General features: G+C 43.8%; 1 protein-coding gene across 2 annotated transcripts in view; it reads right to left on the bottom strand.

Annotated features, from left to right (window-relative positions):
* The window catches only part of klhdc8b (kelch domain containing 8B), a 108,046-nt gene that overhangs the window by 4,097 nt on the left and 83,107 nt on the right, over positions 1-20,842 (bottom strand). For both annotated transcript variants that reach the window (XR_016483310.1, XM_036988215.2), the window contains exon 4: positions 9,268-9,369. Coding sequence is in view for 1 of the 2 variants with exons in the window: in XM_036988215.2 (XP_036844110.1) it covers positions 9,268-9,369 (102 nt within the window). In the remaining variant the exon portion in view is untranslated. The remainder of the gene's footprint in view (positions 1-9,267; positions 9,370-20,842) is intronic.

Raw genomic sequence — 20,842 nt, 5'->3', positions numbered from 1 at the left:
CATCCAGATGGCTGGGGGAGTAGACTGTAGTCTGTAAAAAAAAAAACATGTAAATGCACTAGGAGAGATTGGAAGAAGCAAATTAAAACTTGAACTTAACTAAAAAACAAAGCACATACAGTGCCTAGTGAAAGTCTACACACCCCTTGAACAGTTGTCACATTTCGATGCCTTAAAATGTCATCTAAAAATGGGATTACATTAGAATTTCCCCCAACAGATCTCTACAGCCTTCTCCACTATCAAAGTGAAAGAAAAAGTACATAACATTTTCTAAATGAATAAAGAATTAAAAACAATATGTCTTCACACCCCAAGAGTTAATATTTAGTGGAAGCACCTTTGGCAGCAAATACAGCTGTAAATACTTGTGACTCTTAGGGCAACATCGCCATTGTTTTTGTCAAAATTGCTCATGCTCAGTAAATTTGGTTGGAAGTATTGATGGACATCAATATTCAAACATCATTTGCTCTCACACACACGCAGTAATATGCACATACATTTATACTGACTAAACACACACCCACTCACATACAATCATCATATACGCTGCTGCTACTCCATTTATCATATATCCTGATGCCTAGTCACCTTACATATCTACCACTCTATCACTCCAGTATCCCTGCACATGGTAAATATGGTACTGGAACTTGACCCTGTATATAGATAGTATGCTTAATTACTTCATATTCTATTCAACACAACAATGGGCCTCAGGACCTCAGAATGATCTGTTACTGATCCAATGTTACAGCTGGTTTAGTAACCGCATCAACATTTTCTGTAGCCATTTTCACCACTATCCCCAACAAGTCAGACAAAAACTTAGAGCATATGAAATCTTCCTCTAATTTTCAAATCTGAAAACAGAACAGGAATAGCTTCTACCAATCAAGAGGTAGAGCTGTAACCCATCAACTGCTTTCATTAACCTTTTCACCATGTGTGTTCCGCCTCCTAATTAATTCACATAGAAGTAGACCATTTCACTGTTGAGGACAACTTGAGGCTTGATTGAACCAGACAAGCACATCTCCAGTGTTTCCCCATATCAAGTATGAAGACATTTGCGCAGTCTAGCACGAACTGAGGCACATTTTCTGTCTGGCGCTCGCATTGCCTTCATTGTTGTTTTCCTTACAAATGATAACTTTGGACATGTGTGCATTCCAATCAGTCCCTTATTTTCTGTAAACCGTGTGGTCGTTTCTACTGCATATCGTATGTATGTATGGAGCATTGTGTATTCACTGTTTTATTCACGATTTCAAGTTCTGGTGACAAATCATGCATTCTAAATCTTGCATAGATTGTAATGATGTTTTTTTTTAAGGTTGGACTGATTATGATGAGCTAATGCTAAGCCATCTGCCAGCTATATGTGGCACCATGTTGCTGACATTATACAATGCATTTTGGGTGTCATGTAAACATCTGTCAGACCAAAGATGTTAACTTAATTAAGTGAATGACGTTTCACTCATCTTTCGAGTAAACTTCCGGAAGTGAATGATCGTAGACGACACACCCCTTTCAACATGCATACCGCAAACAGACAAAAAAAGTGGCGTGCACAAGTTACCCATCTGATTAATTTTGATTTTTAGAAAGTGCTTTACTCAATTATTTTGATAAATGGTGAGCTCGCCTGTGATGTGATGAATTGTAAATAGTAATTTATATTAGCTAATTCATATTGTGGTTTCTGTCAGCCAAGAGTTAGCTAAACATGACTGCTTGTGTTACATCAGTCTTTCCTCAATTAGCGCTAGGACAAATGTAGCCTACATTTTCCGGTTTGGATGATTGTGTTATGTTGTCTCTACTTCTATGAAGGTCTGAAAACTGCATCCCAAAATACACTGGTCACATTCAGGACATAACTTTGGAAGGACTGTGTTTGTGCAAAATGTTTCTGTGAAAAAAGCAGTGGCCATCTCAAATGACTGTTGCGTTTATTGAAACTGGACATTCTAAATAAGCGTTCTAATCACACCAGTTTGTGCGTACGCTGCAGGGGCCACTGTAGAATAATCACACCCGTTTGTTGGTACGTGTCAAAGGGTTAAATGAGTCCTGTCTGGGGCACCACGAGAGCGGTTCTTTAAAGAGTTACCATCTCCCGAATTAAACTCTAAGGGTGGGTTGCACCAAGATGAATTAACTCTTAAACTGGGTTAAATCAGTTTATCTATTAATCTTGTTGGACCAAATTTTAAACCTAGTTTTAAATTATTCCTAGTTAAATTAAATCCTTCCTCTCATCTAAATGTAGTTTTCACTTTAAACCTAGATTCATTTTAAGCCTATTGCTCAATGGTTCTACGCAACTGGATGTTTCCAGATGGTGGATGGGAACCTTTTTGGACTCCAAGTCAACCGTCTACAGGATTGTAGTCAGTGTCCAGTGCTATTGCCAGTCTGAAGAATCAGTACATAAGGTTCAAGCCTACAGAGGAAACAGCAGCTGGATTTTACAGGAGAGCTAGATTCCCAGGTGTACTAGGGGCAATAGACTATGCACACATTCCTAATCCCAACCCTGGAAAGGAGAACTATTCCATAATTGGAAAGGTTACTGCTCCATCAACGTGCAGGCTGTCTGTTATGACAAAGGTCAGCTCACCAACATCGTAGCTAGATGGCCAGGATCCACCCATGACAGCAGAATCTTTTGGACAATAGTTGTCTGTGTGCAATGCTGGAACAAGGGGCCTAGTAGGTAACAAATATCAATCGTCTTGGTGACAATGGATATGCCTGTAGTGGGTACCTTATGACCCCCCTTTTAAACCCACAGACACAGAAGAGAAAGCATACAACACCTCTCATATCCTGGCAAGAGGTCTCAGAGAGAGTTTTTGGAGTGTGAAAAAAATAATGATTCCCTTACCTAAAGGAGGGGCTCTGCACGAAGATGGACACTACACTGACAATCATTATTGCAGTGCCGGTTCTGTGTAACTTTGGCAGTAGACAAGGAGACAAGCTACCTGAGGAGGCTGAGGAGGACCTACCTGAGGAGAATGTAGAAGATGGCCAGGTGCAACATGCTGAGGGAAGAACCATCCGAGCATTCTGTACTAACAATAGCAATCAAGCACCCAAGTTAACTTGCTAGCTACTTCCAAAAACAAAATGAGAGAACAGCTGAACATTACTCGCCCTAGCAAAGCTGGTTAGGCTGTTTTCTTACCCAGAGCGTTGGTTTCTGCAACTGTGCTGTCAGATTGTCCGTTTGTAAATTCAGAGCGTTTCGCTCTCAGAGCACACACTGGCCGATGTGCGCTCACAACGCTAGCTAGGTAGACAATAAACCATAATCCCAACTGTTACTACCCTGCATGAATCTGCTATCCAACCAGCTATCCAACCAGGTTCAATGTTAGCTAGCTAACATTAGGATATAGCTAGCCAAGAAAATGGCTCTGAGATACGAATAATAAGATCAAACATGTAACGTTAGCTAGCGAGCCAGCCAGTTAACATTAGCTAGCTAGCTAACAGTACACTTTAACTTGAAAGGAAAAGACTGAATTTCTAAATTAAAAACATGTAATATCTGAAAATGTAGCTTGCTAGACTCTCTTACCCATATACATCATGGATGGATGCGTCTCCTATCAGATGCCATGGTTGCCCTTAGTTTGAAGATGTAATCCGGAGACATGTGTTTTTTCCATCTCCTTAGCTACCACACTCAAATTCCACTGATTTCAAAACTCATTCCTCCAGAAAGTGGAGCGTAACACTTATGCAGTTTTACTACACGATACATTAAAAAAGCTGTGTTAGACAGGATTACCTACACATAAAGACCAGCTCAAATAGACAGAAGCATGCTATATGGCAGACCAATCCAAACTCTTCTCTCAGCATATCCAGGCCACTCATTATCTCAGCCAATCATGGCTAACGGGAAGGTTGCTGGCTTTAACTGTGGCTAAACCAACTAGGCTTGTAATTTAACAATTTTATTTGTATTTACAGATGGCATAAATGTTTGTTATTAAGGCACATGGCAAAAAACACATTTAGATTAAAAAAAAATCTAGTTTATGTTCAAACGGCTCTCCTGTGAAGTCGTGACCCACAACATACGCCGTTTCCTGAAACGGGTCACAAATAACGTTAGTGTTCTATAGATCACCTCTGACCATTCCCCACGTTCTATACTAGAAATATTGTTCCAGTATATGCTTTTGAACGTGTTAGAGTTTCAGGGGGAAAAGGTCTGTTGAGACAAAGCACATTCCTTTGGTGAATCTGGAGAGCGCAGGCCTGGATCTTCTCCCTTGATTTACAACAGGAAGTGATTTGTTAATCCCTACTAGTTCTTTCCTTCCCCCTCTACGGGTGAGAGGGGGTCTGATTGAAGTTATTCATTGCAAACCTGATCTGACCTATTTGGATTCTCATGGACAGTCATAACAACGTTATAATGAATCTAGAAAAGAAGAGTTCTGGGTCAGAGTGCAGTATTGATTTAGCTTCATAGCACACACGTTTGTTAGCATGTTTCTCACACTGGCTTTAGCCATGGAGGGAGCAGGCCTGCCATAGCTACATGATTTGCGAATCTATTTCGAACAGCTTGCGCGACAGATAAAATGGCTTTGAAAAAATACAATTTCAGTTAATAAGGAGAGTTATCTACCAAAATAACTACATTATGGCATGACCTGGAACGATACAGAGAAGATTTCTAATGATTCCCAGGTCTGGACGACCTGGAACAATACAGGAAAGATTTCTAATACTGTCCTTCTCAGGATTGTGGACCGTGCTCTAAATAACTAAACTGGCTATTTTGCCTGTCTGTAAAGAGAAGAGTGGACTGTACGTTGATCCTGCTGCTCTAATTGGATCGAGCGAAGAGGTCTCCCTTCACTCACTTCCTATTTCACCCGATCACTTATCACACTTATTTCAGTTCTCACACGCAACTATTGTGGTTTAGACACTGAACACAAAGACCGACCACAACTACTGACCTCAACCACAAAACCACTGACCACAACCACACAACTACTGACCACAACAACTGAACTAAACACCGACCAAAACTACTGACCAGGACTGACCACAACTACTGACCAAACATCTACTGAACCACAAAACGAATGACCACAACTACTGACTACAGCTACTGACCACACAACTACTAACCACAACCACTTACCAAAACTACTGACCACAACTACTGACCACAAAACTATTGAATCACACAACTTGGGACCACAACAGCACAAATACTGACCACACAACTACTGACCACATCCATACTGTAGGGCCCAAAGAACCTGCAACACAACTACTTACCACATCTACTGATCTGGTCTGCACTAGCTCTAGTCCAGCTCTGGTCCTGGGCGTAGTTAATTAGCTCAGGTTCGCACTAGCTCTGGTCTGAAATGTACATTATAGTGGCAAGAAAAAGTATGTGAACCCTTTGGAATTACCAGGATTTCTGCAAAATTGGTCATCAAATTTGATCTGATCTTCATCTACGTCACAACAATAGACAAGCTTAGTGTGCTTAAACTAAAAACACACAAATTATTGTATTTTTCTATATTATATTGAATGCATCATTTAAACATTCACAGTGTAGGTTGGGAAAGTATGTGAACCTCTAGGCTAATGACTTCTCCAAAAGCTAATTGGAGTCAGGAGTCAGCTAACCTGGAGTCCAATCAATGAGAACAGATTGGAGATGTTGGTTAGAGTTGCCTTGCCCTATAAAAAAAACACAACATTTGAGTTTGTTATTCACAAGAAACATTGCCTGACGTGAACATGCCTTGAACAAAATATTAAGAATGGTTGATTTGCATAAAGCTGGAAAGGGCTACAAAAGTATCTCTAAAACCCTTGATGTTCATCAGTCCACGGTAAGACAAACTGTCTATAAATGGAGAAAGTTCAGCACTGTCGCTAATCCCCCTAGGAGTGGCCATCCTGCAAAGAAGACTGCAAGAGCAGAATGCTCAATGAGGTTAGAGTGAGGCTAGAGTGTCAGCTAAAGACTTACAGAAATCTCTGGAACATGCTAACATCTCTGTTGACGAGTCTACGATACATAAAACACAAGAATGGTGTTCATGGGAGGACAACACGGAAGTAACCACTGCTGTCCAAAAAAAACATTGCTCCACATCTACAGTTTGCAAAAATGCAACTGGATGTTCCATAGCACATCTGGCAAAATATTCTGTTGACAGATGAAACTATAGTTGAAAGGAACATACAACACTGTGTGTGGAGAAAAAAAGGCACAGCACAGCACACCAACATCAAAACCTCATCCCAACTGTAAAGTTTGTTCGCGAGAGTACCATGGTTTGGGGCTGCTTTGCTGCCTCAGGGCCTGAACAGCTCTATCATCAGAAAAATGAATTCCCAAGTTTATCAAGACATTTTGCAGGAGAATGTCAGGCTATCTGTCCGCCAATTGAAGCTCAGATGTTGGGTGATGCAACAGGACAACGACCCAAAACAAAGAAGTAAATTAAAAACAGATAGTCTTCAACAGAAGAAAATATGCCTTCCGGAGTGGCCCAGTCAGAGTCCTGACCTCAACCCGATTGAGATGCTATGGCATGACCTCAACAGTGCAGTTCACACCAGAGACCAAGAATTTTGCTGAACTGAAATAGTTCTATAAAGAGGAATGGTCCAAAATTCCTCCTGACCGTTGTGCAGGTCTGATCCGCAACTACAGAAAGAGTTTGGTTGAGGTTATTACTGCCAAAGGAGGGTCAACCAGTTATTAAATCCAAGGGTTCACAAACTTTTCCCACCCTGCACTATGAATGTTTACACGTGTTCAATAAAAACATGAAACGTATAATAGTTTGTGTTTTATTAGTTTAAGCAGACTGTGTGTTATTAGTTTAAGCAGACTGTGTGTTATTAGTTTAAGCAGTTTGTGTGTTATTAGTTTAAGCAGACTGTGTTTGTCCATTGTTGTGTCCTAGATGAAGAAAGATTATGACCAATTTATGTAGAAATCCAGGTATTTACAAAGGGTTCACATACTTTTTCTTGCCACTGTAGCTACTTAAATGTGCATAAATTACCATTTAATAACAACCAACAATTACTGTAATTCTTGAACCGTTCACAACTTTCACATGTTCAGTGTATCTTATCCTATCAGCCAACCAATCAATTAATATTTTCATCCACCTACTTTTTCAACTGGTGACATTAATAAGGGATCATAGCTTTCACCTGGTCAGTCTATGTCATGGAAAAAGCAATTGTTCTCAATGTTTGTTACACTTAGTGTATATCCTCCACAATCACACATTTTATTCTCCCTCCACCACACACACAGCAATATCTCATATCTTTAGGAGGGTCAGTCAAAGTGAGTTCTCTCCTCAAGCTTCAGGATTTGGGCTCCTATCCGTGTCTTTATATGCCACCAGCTGCTGCTAAGTTTTTCTGGTTTCCATGGAGACACTCAATGAGCTACAGATGATATGGACTGGTCGGTGGGGGTTAGGCTACTGTTGTTCTCATAATTTCTGGGGAGAACAAAGCGCCCGAGCTGAATCGTCTTTTCATGGTAATCAGAGTACTGCTCAGACCTGCTCCTTTTTTATCTTCACAGGAACACACTCCGCCATAGCGCTGTGCGGGAAGGACCGCTCCTCCGCTCCGCTCTTCTCGGGGCTCAAAGCTTCCTGTCACGCCTTTGATTTCCTAACACCTAACCTACATCTCCCTCTCTCTGCTACTAGATGTTTGTTTCCCCGAGGGGGATGTTTTTACTAAATTGGATTTGACCACGTATTCTGTTCTGTGTCAAATGGACCAAGATCATTTTGAAAAAAAGTTTTCATTTTAGTCTTTTAGCAGACGCTTTTATCCAGTGACTTACAGGAGCAATTAGGGTTAAGTGCCTTGCTCAAGGGCATATCGACAGATTTTTCACCTAGTCGGCTCAGGGATTCAAACCAGCAACCTTTCATTTGCTGGCCCAACACTCTTCATCGCTAGGCTACCTACCACCCTATTTGGATTGGCCTCAGCAGCATGGAGGTTCTAGCAGAAGGGGATTAGGCACATTAGGACCACTTGCCTGCAATAGATTTTAGGACAGAACTGGACAACGGCACAAAGAAATGTGAGGGGATGTCAAGAGAGAAATTAAAACATTTGAGAGAAAAAGTGAAGATACTCAGAACTGTTTGGGAGACAGATGAAGAGAGAATACAGAGTTGAAGGAGGAGGCTCCAGCTTTTCAATGGCAATCTGATGTCACCCTGAAAAGCAGCCCTTTGGCTTCCACACATCCAACACTATGAATAATAAATAGGTGCTTCATCCAGCCTCAAAAGAAAAAGACAGAGACAATTCTCCCAGCTGGCTGTTAAACTAAGAGCAGATCCCTCATTTACCAGCTTTTGACAACAGTCAGAGGAAAGGGAAATATGCCATATAACATATGTGAATCAGAATCCAAAAAGATCCTTCTTGGATTAAAATGATCATGCCCAGACTGTTGACATTTCTGAGTGTAACATTTCCTAATTCTTTCTCTCCTCCCGTCTCTCTGTACCAGCCCCCCCCCCCCCCCCCTCAAACTGTATTCTCTCCCTCTGCATCCTCTCTTCCCTGTGTCTTTCCTTTCTCTACATCTCTCACTCAAACTCAATTTCTCTACCTCTTGCACAGAGACAGTGGGAGCAGTTCTTTTGACAGATTCTAAGCTCGCTTCATTGTCTCCTTAAGCTGTGACACGGAGACCCAAATGAACAAATAAATTAACCAAATTACACAGAATGTGTACAAAGACAGAGAATAGAATGAATTCCCACACTGTCTCATTATGAGGTAAACTCTGCTCTATATCCTACTGAGCCACGGCTATAACTGTAAACTGCCAACAATCACGCAGTGGAGGAAACCCTAACCCTCTTATTACTCATTCTAAACATGATTCATTGTTTTTTTTCACAGTATATTTATGATGCAATTCAATCAAGGGGAAAATTAGAAAGCAATGGGAACTTCATTTGCCTAAATTAACATGATTACTTCTCATGGTGTGACTGTCACACTGTGTTACTAAGATTAATGCGCAGGTGTTTTGTTTGTTCACATGAACTAGACCTTGAGGTTGTTTTAGTGTTAGGACCTGACCTTGTTGTTAGTGCTGTAAGTGGTGTTATTTGTCAGGGTCAAGTAGTTTATTGGTTCTGGGGTATTTTGCAACCCAAGCATCTATTTGGGCAGTAAAGTGCTCACCTAGTCCACCAGCAACGATGACCCTTCCACCGAGACATCCGGCCACAAAGTCTGCTCTCTTAACCCTCATCCTGGAGGTTCGGGTTGGTTTCATCCAGATACCTGCAACACACAGGGGTCAGAGGACAAAGGTCAGAGAGGAGACTAACATCAAACACTGTTTGACATAAATATTCCAAAATCCCTTTCCAAGCATCATTAACTACATGTATCCAACATACATATAATCTATTACAACGCAGATGGTTGACCTATTTACAGTGTGGGGGAAAACAGCATCGCTACTCTAAATCTATATCTGTTTTATGTCTTTCTCTCCTCTCTAACCCCCTCTCCTTGCCCTCTACTCTGCCTGGGTCTTACTCACCACCTCAGTGTTTCCATCATTCCCTGACACTCACTGAATATGCCATACCCTCTCTCTCTATTTGCCCCAAAATCTTTCCTCCCTCTGCCCCCGTTTAGCTCTTCCTTTCCTCTCTCTCTCTCTCTATCCTCGTTCGCTCCATTTCTCACTCTCTGCCCCATTTTATCTCCCCCTCTCTGATCTCTCCCTCTCTTTCAGGTAGATAAGGTAGATGAAGACAAACGATACTATAGATAGGGAGGCTGCCTATGCTAAGCCCGAGGGAGCTCCATGAATCACTCAGCGCAAAGAGGCCATCCCAGGTGCACTCTGCTCTGGCTACGTCTGGCGACATGTCTGCCCCACAGCAGATTACATTTTCTAAATTTGGGACAGCGTGCCCTCATTCCCTCTCCACCCTCCCCTTTTCCTCCTCTCTCCTGCACTGCCGGCTAAAAGCCTGACTTCAAGCGCTCCATCTTCTCTCCGGGCCAGGTCTGTCCATTCAGGGAGAGGACAGCACTGTTCAGGTGGATGAGACACCATTTACTTCAGTGGTTTAGTCACAGCAGCAAAGTCTGTGACCTCAGGCAACTCCTGAACTTTCCCTGATAGCTCAGCAGCTCACAATAGGAGGCAAAGAGAAAACCCAACACCTCTCTATGTGACAAATCAAGCTCTCTGTATGTGAGAGACCAGAACACTCCAAGGTCCAGACAACTCAAATGACTGTTACCAGAGTGTATGCAGCCCAATCATAACTGTCATAAAAAAAAGCGATATAATTAAACAAAAACACCGGATTTGGAATAATAGATCGAAAGAAAATGTGTCACTAATGTTATTATTTATTATATTCCAGAATGTACAGTTCAGATTATTTCCCTCTAAAGCCATTGGTCCAAAGCACACCCTGTGAGCTTAGAACAGACACTGTTGTTGCGAATTTGCGTTCTCCAAAACAAATTGAACACTCTTAATGAGCCTTCAGCACTTGGAGGAGTAGCCAACAAAAACAACTAGGTCAATAAAGGATGATACTAAGGTAGGGAACGAGGAGGGTAGGAATAAGGGAGGAGGTAGATAAGAGAGAGCATGGGTCGCGTTGATGAGGGAGGAAGAGAGAAGGAGAAATATGCATTGAGTGTACGCCTTCCTAATATTGAGTTGCACCCCGTTGCCCTGAGAACAGCCTCAGTTCGTCAGGGCATGGACTCGACAATGTGTCGAAAACATTCCACCGGGATGCTGGCCCATGTTGACTCCAACGCTTCCCACATTTGTGTCAAGTTGGATGGATGTCCTTTATGGGGTGGACCATTCTTGATACACACGGGAAACTGCTTGAAAAACTTGAAAAACCCAGCAGCGTTGCAGTTCTTGACACAGTCAAACCGGTGCGCCTGGCACCTACTACCATACCCTGTTCAAAGGCACTTAAATCTTTTGTCTTTCCCATTCACCCTCTGAATGGCACACATACACAATCCATGTCTCAAGTCTTTAAAATCCTTCTTTAACCTCTTTCCTCCCCTTCATCTACACTGATTGAAGTAGATTTAACAAGTGATCATAGCGTCACCTGGATTCACCTGGTCAGTCTACAATACATCACCAAAAGTATGTGGACGCCTGTCTATGTCATGGAAAGGGCAGGTGTTCCTAATGTTATGTTACACTCAGCGTTTTTTTAGGGAGGTAGAAATTGCCACATGCAGAGAAAGACACACGCACGAACACACAAACACGTATATATACACACACTACCGGTCAAAAGCTTTAGAACACCTACTCATTCTAGGGTTTTTCTTTATTTTGACTATTTTCTACATTGTAGAATAGTAGTGAAGACATGAAACTGAAAATAAACTTTTGACCTGTAGTGCACACCTATCTACAACCTTCACCTTCTCTTGGTTGGATCCATCACGTCTCTAGTGCGCGCGCACGCACGCACGCACAGCAGGCTGTACAGTCTAATGGAAGAGGGCAGTCACAGAGTGGCCAGAGCAATTTCCGCCCCAGAGGGGGAGAAGCAGAGGGGCCAGAGCCTCAATAACAGATAAGCTTATTGGAACAGATTGGTTTTTCAGCACAGGCAAATGGAGGCAAGATAACATGTAAAAATAGACAGAGGGAAAAAAGTGAGGCAGTTTAGGAAGCAGGCACAACTTCCCCTGCTATCTGCAGATAAATTGCCATGGCCATTTCTTCTCCCACACAGTGTTTCTGTGCCCAGGGCTCTCTTAGAAGATCTGTCTGCCGCTCTACTGCTCCTCTACTGTTATGATGTATAGGATGATAGCTACAGCACAGAGGCTGGCCAAGGACATACTGGAACTATCTGCCAGTGGACTCGGTCTCTGTTTAAAACTTACTGACACACATTGATGGTTTGCGGTTCTAATTCAATCAAGTACAGGCTCCTTGTTGGTTTGACAAATCTTAAGCCCTGAGACTTTGTTTCTGGTGTGTTGTTGCCTTTATTTATTTATATATAAATATATATGTACATTGGGGCAAAAAAGTATTTAGTCAGCCACCAATTGTGCAAGTTCTCCCACTTAAAAAGATGAGAGGCCTGTAATTTTCATCATAGCTACACTTCAACTATGACAGACAAAATTAGAAAAAAATCCAGAAAATCACATTGTAGGATTTTTTTAATGAATTTATTTGCAAATTATGGTGGAAAACTTTTATTATTGACCAAATACTTATTTTCCACCATCATTTGCAAATAAATTCATTAAATATCCTACAATGTGATTTTCTGGATTTTTTTCTAATTTTGTCTGTCATAGTTGAAGTGTACCTATGATGAAAATTACAAGCCTCTCATCTTTTTAAGTGGGAGAACTTGCACAATTGGTGGCTGACTAAATACTTTTTTGCACCACTATATACAAACACACACACAGTGTGTTGACTGACAGGTGAGTTAGGCAGAGAACAGTGCCCCAGCTGGAATATAGAAGCCGTGTGTTTATTTAAAGCCCAGAATCAATCCTCTCTCTCTTTCACACACTACCACTTCTGACTCCAATCACCTCGCTCAATAACCCACAGCCTACCTCTCTCTCTCTTACCCACCGCAGCATCTCCTGCCACATACTCTGACATCTCCCCAACGGGAGGATGCAATATTCCTCTCCACTACATTTCCAATGACATCAAGCGGCCGGGAGTGGAAAGGAAAATATATAGCCTAGTAAACGCAATCCCTCCATGTGGTTCCATTCACTGAGTCTCTGGAGGAGCAGAATGTGCTGTCAGAGGAATTATGGGAAAAGGATCCCTATCTTGTTCGAGATGTGAAAATGAAGCCTATTACTGAGCAGAACAGTACTTTGTGACATACGGTGGGCGATATGGCATTGAGGTCCACGTTGGTCTCCTTTGTGCCATCCATTCTCCAGATTGTCTGCTCCATCGACTGACAGGAGTGTATTCATGATGGCATACAGTACAGCCAGGCCCTCATTAAAAATATACATCGATCTATACAGTCATGTTTGAATCTCATGTCCTCCCTCCGATACGCCTGATGGATAAATATAGCCTGTTAAATCAGGTCCACTCACACACAAACACAGCCAGGGTCTCAGGTTTGATTAATTGCATTCTGAGATTAATTACAAAGATCAATGCGATAATCCACAGGTCTCATGAGGCGAGAGGGACTGTATAGAAGCCCACTCCACATGCCATTTTCACACGCTGCAACGCTTAGCTTCCTACTGTATGTGTGTAGTAGATGTACTGTATGTGTGTGCCTGTGTAGTAGATGTACTGTATGTGTGTGGCTGAAATCACCCTCTTCCACTTTACACTGCAGGCAGACAGTCAGGGAGACAGGCAGGGAGACAGGCAGGGAGACAGGCAGGGAGACAGGCAGGGAGACATGGAGAGGGATTCAAGTTCATGGGGTTGGAGGTGAGAGGAAAGGTAAAGAGAAGGAGAATTGTTTGACAGAAGAAGAGAGGAGGAGATGGCTAAGAGGGGTGGCATCAGTGGAGTGGTGAGAGAGCGGCGAGGTGTTACTGACAAAATGTGAATGTATTTGATGGCATCATTGGACACAGCCGTAACATGCTTTTACAATACAAATGGTGTGTCAGTGGTTGAATACAGCACAAAGGAAACACAGGTCGTGTATGAACAGTACTATTACAGAGACAGCCGGGGCATAATATCTAAATAAACAGGGGTGAAAACACAGATCCAAATACACTAGGTTGCACTCCCAAAGTCTGTCAGTGGACATGATCAACTCTAATACGGGCAATTAGATTTGGAAATGAGGCCTGCTGTTTGATTCTGCAGTGCTTTGTCATTGGGCTGAATAGTGAAATAAGGCACAGACACACGCGCTAGGGAGGTAGTGTAGGAATAAAACCCACAGAAAGCTTACTTACAGCTGGCCTCAGCCCGTGAAACACACCCCATAATCTACTGTACAGTCCCTGTTCAATACCCTGATCCCCAGAGAAACCATATCAAATCTGCCTCGCTGGCTGATTCTACAGATGAAAATTAAGACAAATAGGTAGTTTAATACGAGAGATAGACTTTTAGAAGTGCCCTAGCTTTACACACAAACGTATTTATTTCAAATTTCGTGCACAAATTTGTTTACATCCCTGTTAGTGAGCATTTCTCCATTGCCAAGTTAATCCATCCACCTGACAGGTATGGCATATCAACAAGCAGATTAAACAGCATGATCATTACACAGGTGCACCTTGTGCTGGGGAAAATAAAAGGCCACTCTAAAATGTGCAGTTGTGTCACACAACACAATGCCACAGATGTCTCAAGTTGAGGGAGCGTGCAATTGGCATGCTGACTGCAGGAATGTCCACCAGAGCTGTTGCCAGAAAATTGAAATTTAAAATTTCTCAACCACAAGCTGCCTCCAACGTTGTTTTAGAGAATTTGGCAGTACGTCCAAATCGGCCTCGCAACCGCAGACCACGTCAGCCCAGAACCTCTACATCCGGCTTCTTCACCTGCGGTATCATGTGAGACCAGCCACCTGGACAGCTGATGAAACTGTGGGTTTGCACAACCAAAGAATTTCTGCACAAACTGTCAGAAACCGTATCAAGGAAGCTCATCTGCATACTCGTCGTACTCACCAGCGTCTTGACCCGCCTACAGTTCGGCGTCGTAAACGACTTCAGTGGGCAAATGATCACCTTGAAGGCAGCTGGCACACTGGAGAAATGTGCTCTTCACGGGTGAATCCCGGTTTCAATTGTACCGGGAAGATGGCAGTCCGTGTGTATGGCGTTGTGTGGGCGAGCGTTTTCCTGATGTCAACGTTGTGAACAGAGTGCCCCATGGTGGCGGTGGGATTATGGTATGAGCAGGCACAAGCTAAGGACAATGAACTCAATTGTATTTTATCAATATACATTTTAATGCACAGCGATACCGTGACGAGTACCTGAGGCCCATTGTCGTGCCATTCATCCACCACCATCACCTCATGTTTCAGCATGATAATGCACGGTCCCAAGTTGCAAGGACCTGTACACAATTCCTGGACGCTTAAAATGTCCCATGTCTTCCGTGGCCTGCATACTCTACTCATCAGACATGTCACCCATTGAGCATGTTTGGGACACTCTGGATCGACGTGTCCGACAGCGTGTTCCAGTTTCCACCAATATACAGCAACTTCGCACAGCCAATGAAGAGAATTGGGACAACATTCCACAGACCACAATCAACAGCCTGATCAACTCTATGTGAAGGAGATGTGTTGCGCTGCATGAGGCAAATTGTGGTCACACCAGATACTGACTAGATATCTGATCCACGCTCCTACCTTTTTTTAAAGGTATCTGTGACCAACAGATGCATATCTGTATTCTCAGTCATGTGAAATCCATAGATTAAGGCCTAATGAATTTATTTCAATTGACTGATTTGCTTATATGAACTGTAACTCAGTAAAATCTTTGAAATTGTTGCATGTTGCGTTTATAATTTTTATTCAGTGTATTTTATTAGTGGAGTGCTGGAGAATGGAGGATGTTGACAGACCTACAACCTTGACCTTCTCTTGGTTGGATCCATCACGTCTCTACAGATGGAGAGAAGATGTAGAAGGAACCAGAGAATGACTGGTCTGAGCCCGTAGCCACAAAGCATCTCAGAGTAGAAGTGCTGATCTAGGAGCAGTTCTACCTTTTAAAATCATAGTTTATAATATGACATGAACAGATCCAAGATCAGCTTTGATTGTGATTGCTGCAGAGTGAATGTTAACGTCAGCTAAATGAGACAGGGCCAGCTGTTACGGAGTCTAGTTGATAGGTAATCGACTAGCCGGACTGTTCCCCGGACTCCAGTTGTAGGGGTTTGTACAATGCACAAACAAGGCTATTGAACCTGACATTGGTGTCTGTCTTTATTCCTTTATCCAACATATCATACAGAAACATGGTATCAGAAGTGGCTCGGAAAACACACGTTTGTTATTTTTGTAGCTAAGTACAGTATAGGCGCAGTTACGTTCCACATGCGAACACACGCCGTTTCCTACTCACAACACTGATCAACTCGTTGTTAGCTGGCTAGCTAGCATTACTACCTACTTCGATGACTGAAGGCAAAGAAATCTCATATTCCATTGCTATGGCAGCGAACATTCCGCCACCAAATCCCATGGTTCTCACAGGGGACTGGAACACTAATTGGGACAACTTCAGGGATGAATTCGAGGACTATGCGCTGGCGACCGATCTACATGAGAAACCCAACGAGGTACAAGCTGCAACTCTGAGGAGTTTAATGGGCAGCGAATGCAGGCATATCTACTGGCACAATCTCACCCTCACAGCACGACAACAGTGTGATGCAAAGGCTATATTGGATGCATTGGAGAATTACTTCAAACCCGCCAGAAACGTAATGTACGAGCGGTTCGTTTTCGGATTCTGCAAACAGGAAGAGGGTGAGTCAGTACACAACTTTGTAACCCGTTTGAGAGAGAAATCCGCCACTTGTGAATACGGGGGATTGAAGATGAATTGATTCGTGACAACAGTGCTGGGAATTGCAAACGAGTATACACGCCGGCGTCTACTGAGAGAGAGAGACTTAACATTAGTAACTGCCATCGAAATGTGCCGCACTGCTGAAGTCACTGACATGAGAATGAGAGCAATGAAAATCGAAACCCCACGCTCCGACGTTGATACTGTTCACGCTGTTGCTAGGCAGACATTCAGACTAAACCAATCGAGGCAGAGCAATTCACCACGAACGGTGAACACAGAGAGCCCCGTAACATGTAAATACTGTGGGAATACACACACACGTGGCAAAGAGCACTGCCCTGCCTACGGAAAACCATGCAGAGCTTGTGGAACTAATAATCATTTTGCAAAAGTGTGTCTCAAAAGCAAAAGAAGGGTGAGTGAGGGCACGATTCACTGTGTTGATGATGTCACTCAATGTTCAGAGCTGAACAGTGAAAGTGACATTTACATGCATAAATCCATTGGGGCTGTACACTCGAGGGAAGAAATGGTTTGTGACACTACGATTACACAACAAGCAACAACAATGTCAACTGGATTCTGGTGCTACATGCAACGTAATGAGCTACAAAGACAAAATCAATCTGGCACCTGACACACATCTATTGCACAGCGATACTAGACTAAAGCTGTACTCAGGAGAGCTAAATGAGCTCTATGGGCACCTTTGAGACCGAATGTGTTATTCGGGGACGCAAACACAAGCTGGAGTTTGAGATTGTAAAAACCAGTCAACATCCTCTCCTCTCAGGCTCTACATGCGAACGCCTGGGACTGATGCAGTTCACTGTACCAAATGACCTGCACATTGTGGATCATGTCCAGCATGGACCCCTGTCCAAACAACAACTACTCAGCAGATATGACGATGTATTCAACATGCCCATTGAATCAGTGCCTGGGGAGGTACACTTTGAAGTAGATGAGAGCATCACTCCAGTCCAGTGTGCTCCTCGCAATGTGCCCATTGCAATGAAAGTGGCTGTGAAGGCCCAGCTGGACAAGTATGAGGCCGATGGCCACATGACATCTGTGACTGAACCAACTGACTGGATCAGCAATATGGTCATAGTGAAAAAAACAGAGAAGCTGAGGGTCTGCATCGACCCAAAGCATCTGAACCAAGCACTGAAACGATCCCACTACATCATGCCGACACTAGAGGATGTCCTCTATAAGCTTCCCAAGGCCAGGATTTTCACCTTGGTGGATGCCCGAGATGCATTCCTTCAATGCAAGCTGGATGAAGAAAGCAGCCTCATGACTACCTTCTGGACCCCCTGGGGTCGGAAACGCTGGCTCAAGCTCCCGTTTGGTGTCTCAGTGGCGCCTGAGATATACCAACGTAAGCAGCACAAGTTACTGGCTGGGCTCAAGGGCATTGAACCCATCGCCGATGATGTCCTGATCGTAGGCTGTGGTGACACAGACGAAGAAGCAGAACGCGATCACGATGTGAAGCTCCTGGCACTGATGGAGCGCTGCCGATCAGTTAAGCTTCGTCTTGGCCTGAAGAAGCTGCAGTTCAAGGTGAAAGACGTCCACTTCCATGGCCACATTCTCTCGGCAAAAGGCCTGAAGCCAGACCCAGACAAGGTCCTAGTGATCCTTGACATGCCAAACCCGTCTGATGCAAAATGAGTACAGCGTCTCATCGGCTTTGCAAACTATCTTGCAAAGTTCATGCCACACCTATCAGCAGTTTGTGAGCCTCTGCACTGGTTGCTAGACAAAGACACACCATGGCACTGGCTACCCAAGCACGAGGCCGCAGTGCAGGAGATGAAATCTCTGGCTTCATCCATGCCAGCGTTGTGCTACTACGACGTCATGAAGCCTGTCACAATCCAGAGCGACTCCAGCCAAAGGGGACTTGGATGCTGCCTTATGCAGGAAGACCAGCCAGTTGCGTTTGCCTCGAGAGCGCTCACCCCCACCGAACAAAACTATGCACAAATTGAGAAAGAGTGCCTCAGCATCGTCTTCTCCTGCCAGCGATTCCATCACTACTTATATGGGCGAGACCTGGTCACCGCTGAAACTGACCACAAACCACTCATTGCCATATTCAGTAAACCTCTCAACGCGCCCAAGAGGCTTCAAAGCATGCTCCTGACTCTGCAAAACTACAGCCTGAAGGTCATTTACAAGCCAGGACCAGAGATGTACATCAGCGACACACTGAGCAGGGCAACAACACAATGTACAGGCAGAGGCACTGTCTATGAGCGGCAGGCCATCTGTTCGCTACAGCAGGAACAACAAGATGTTAAACAGATCAATCAGGCAGACTACTTAAACGTCACAGATCACCGCCTAGCCCTGATAAGGCAACACACTGACAAGGACGAACACCTACAGTCACTGAAGTCCATGGCTCTCGCAGGTTGGCCATACCTGAAAGAGGAGACATCTTTCACAGTGAGAGAATACTGGACCTTTCGAGATGAGATCAGCGTGCAAAATGACATCTTGTTCAGAGGTCAGAAGGTCATTATTCCCAAATCACTATGTCCAGAGATGCTTACCCGCATACACTCCAGTCACGTTGGAGGTGACGCATGCTACCACCAGGCTCGTGAAACATTATACTGCCCAAACATGCAAGCAGAAATTAAAGACTTTGTCAGCAACTGTACCACATGCAACGAGTACGCTCATGAACAGCAAAAGGAAACCATGATGTCACACGAACTGCCCACAAGGGCCTGGCAAATCATCAGCATGGACTTATTCAGCCACAGACAAAAGGACTATCTTCTCATCGTTGATCACTGCTCTGACTTTTGGGAAATTGAACTGCTCCCTGACTTGTCTGCAGAGACGGTCATAAAGCACTGCAAGGCGCAGTTTGCAAGGCAAGGTCAGCCTGACAAGGTAATCACGGACAATGGCCCACAATTCACTGCACAGTTCAAGCGTTTCGCCTCAGAATGAGAGTTTGACCACGTGACCTCCTCACCAAGACACCCAAAAGCAAATGGCAAGGCAGAATCAGCTGTCAAGATTGCAAAAAACCTGTTAAGCAGGGCCTTGCGCGACAGCAACAACCCATGGAAAGCGATCTTACAGTGGAGGAACACACCCACCGAAAACATGGACAGCAGCCCAGCACAACGCCTTCTGTCCAGACATCTGAAGACTACCATCCCTGTAGCTAACAAGCTACTTGAGCCCTGCGCCATGGTTGGCGTCACGGACAAACTGCGTCACAGAAAGCAGCTCGCTAAGTGCTTCTACGACCGGACTGCTCGAGACCTACCAGAGCTGGAGGTGGGTGAAACGATAAGGATGAAACTGCAGCCGGGAGACCACACAGGACTTGAGGCTGGGCACATGCCTGCAGAGAGTTGCACCACGTTCTTACCTGGTGGATGTTGGTGGCTCCCTCTATCGTCGCAATTGGGTGGATCTGCACGTAGCAGAGCAGACAAACCAGAACACGCCATACACTCACCTAGATGAGCTGGATCACAGTCCAGGCCTAAGGGTAAGGGGCGCAGAATTGAGACATGGGCCAACTGAAGGTGAGGCTTCTACCCCACCAAGCTCTCCAGCTCGTGCCCCTAATCCTACCCCTGTCAGAGCCAATACTTACTCACGGGTGGGTCGGCTGTGCAAGCCACCGGACAGGCTTACTCTGTAAGCAAGGGACTGTTAACTTGCCCTGGGTTAATTAAAATATATATTTTTTCTTAAATAATAAAATTAAAAAAGGAAGATGACAACTGAAGTAAAAATAAAATGTTATGCTTTTTCTATTGTTATGACCTGACTGTTAAGAACTTAATGTTATGCCTTTATGTTTGCACTTTCTATTGAAAAGGATGATGTTACGGAGTCTAGTTGATAGGTAATCGACTAGCCGGACTGTTCCCCGGACTCCAGTTGTAGGGGTTTGTACAATGCACAAACAAGGCTATTGAACCTGACATTGGTGTCTGTCTTTATTCCTTTATTCAACATATCATACAGAAACACCAGCCAGACCCTGCTGCTGTTGACTCCAGTCAAACTGCTGTGGGCTCCTAGAATATAGTACAGGATGCATACCTAGCTACAGTAATTCAGAATGCTGTATACTGCCCAATTTGCTTTAGGAGGCCATTGGGTTTAGCTGTACGGTAACATGATTTCTGACCCCTAGATAATGCTTCTGTAGTCTACACACATC

The sequence above is a fragment of the Oncorhynchus mykiss genome, chromosome 9, assembly GCF_057628025.1.
Source record: "Oncorhynchus mykiss isolate SJ-2025 chromosome 9, ASM5762802v1, whole genome shotgun sequence".
Classification (NCBI taxonomy): Eukaryota; Metazoa; Chordata; class Actinopteri; order Salmoniformes; family Salmonidae; genus Oncorhynchus; species Oncorhynchus mykiss.
The sequence above is the reverse complement of the archived record's forward strand: the minus strand, read 5'-3'. Positions and strand labels throughout refer to the sequence as shown.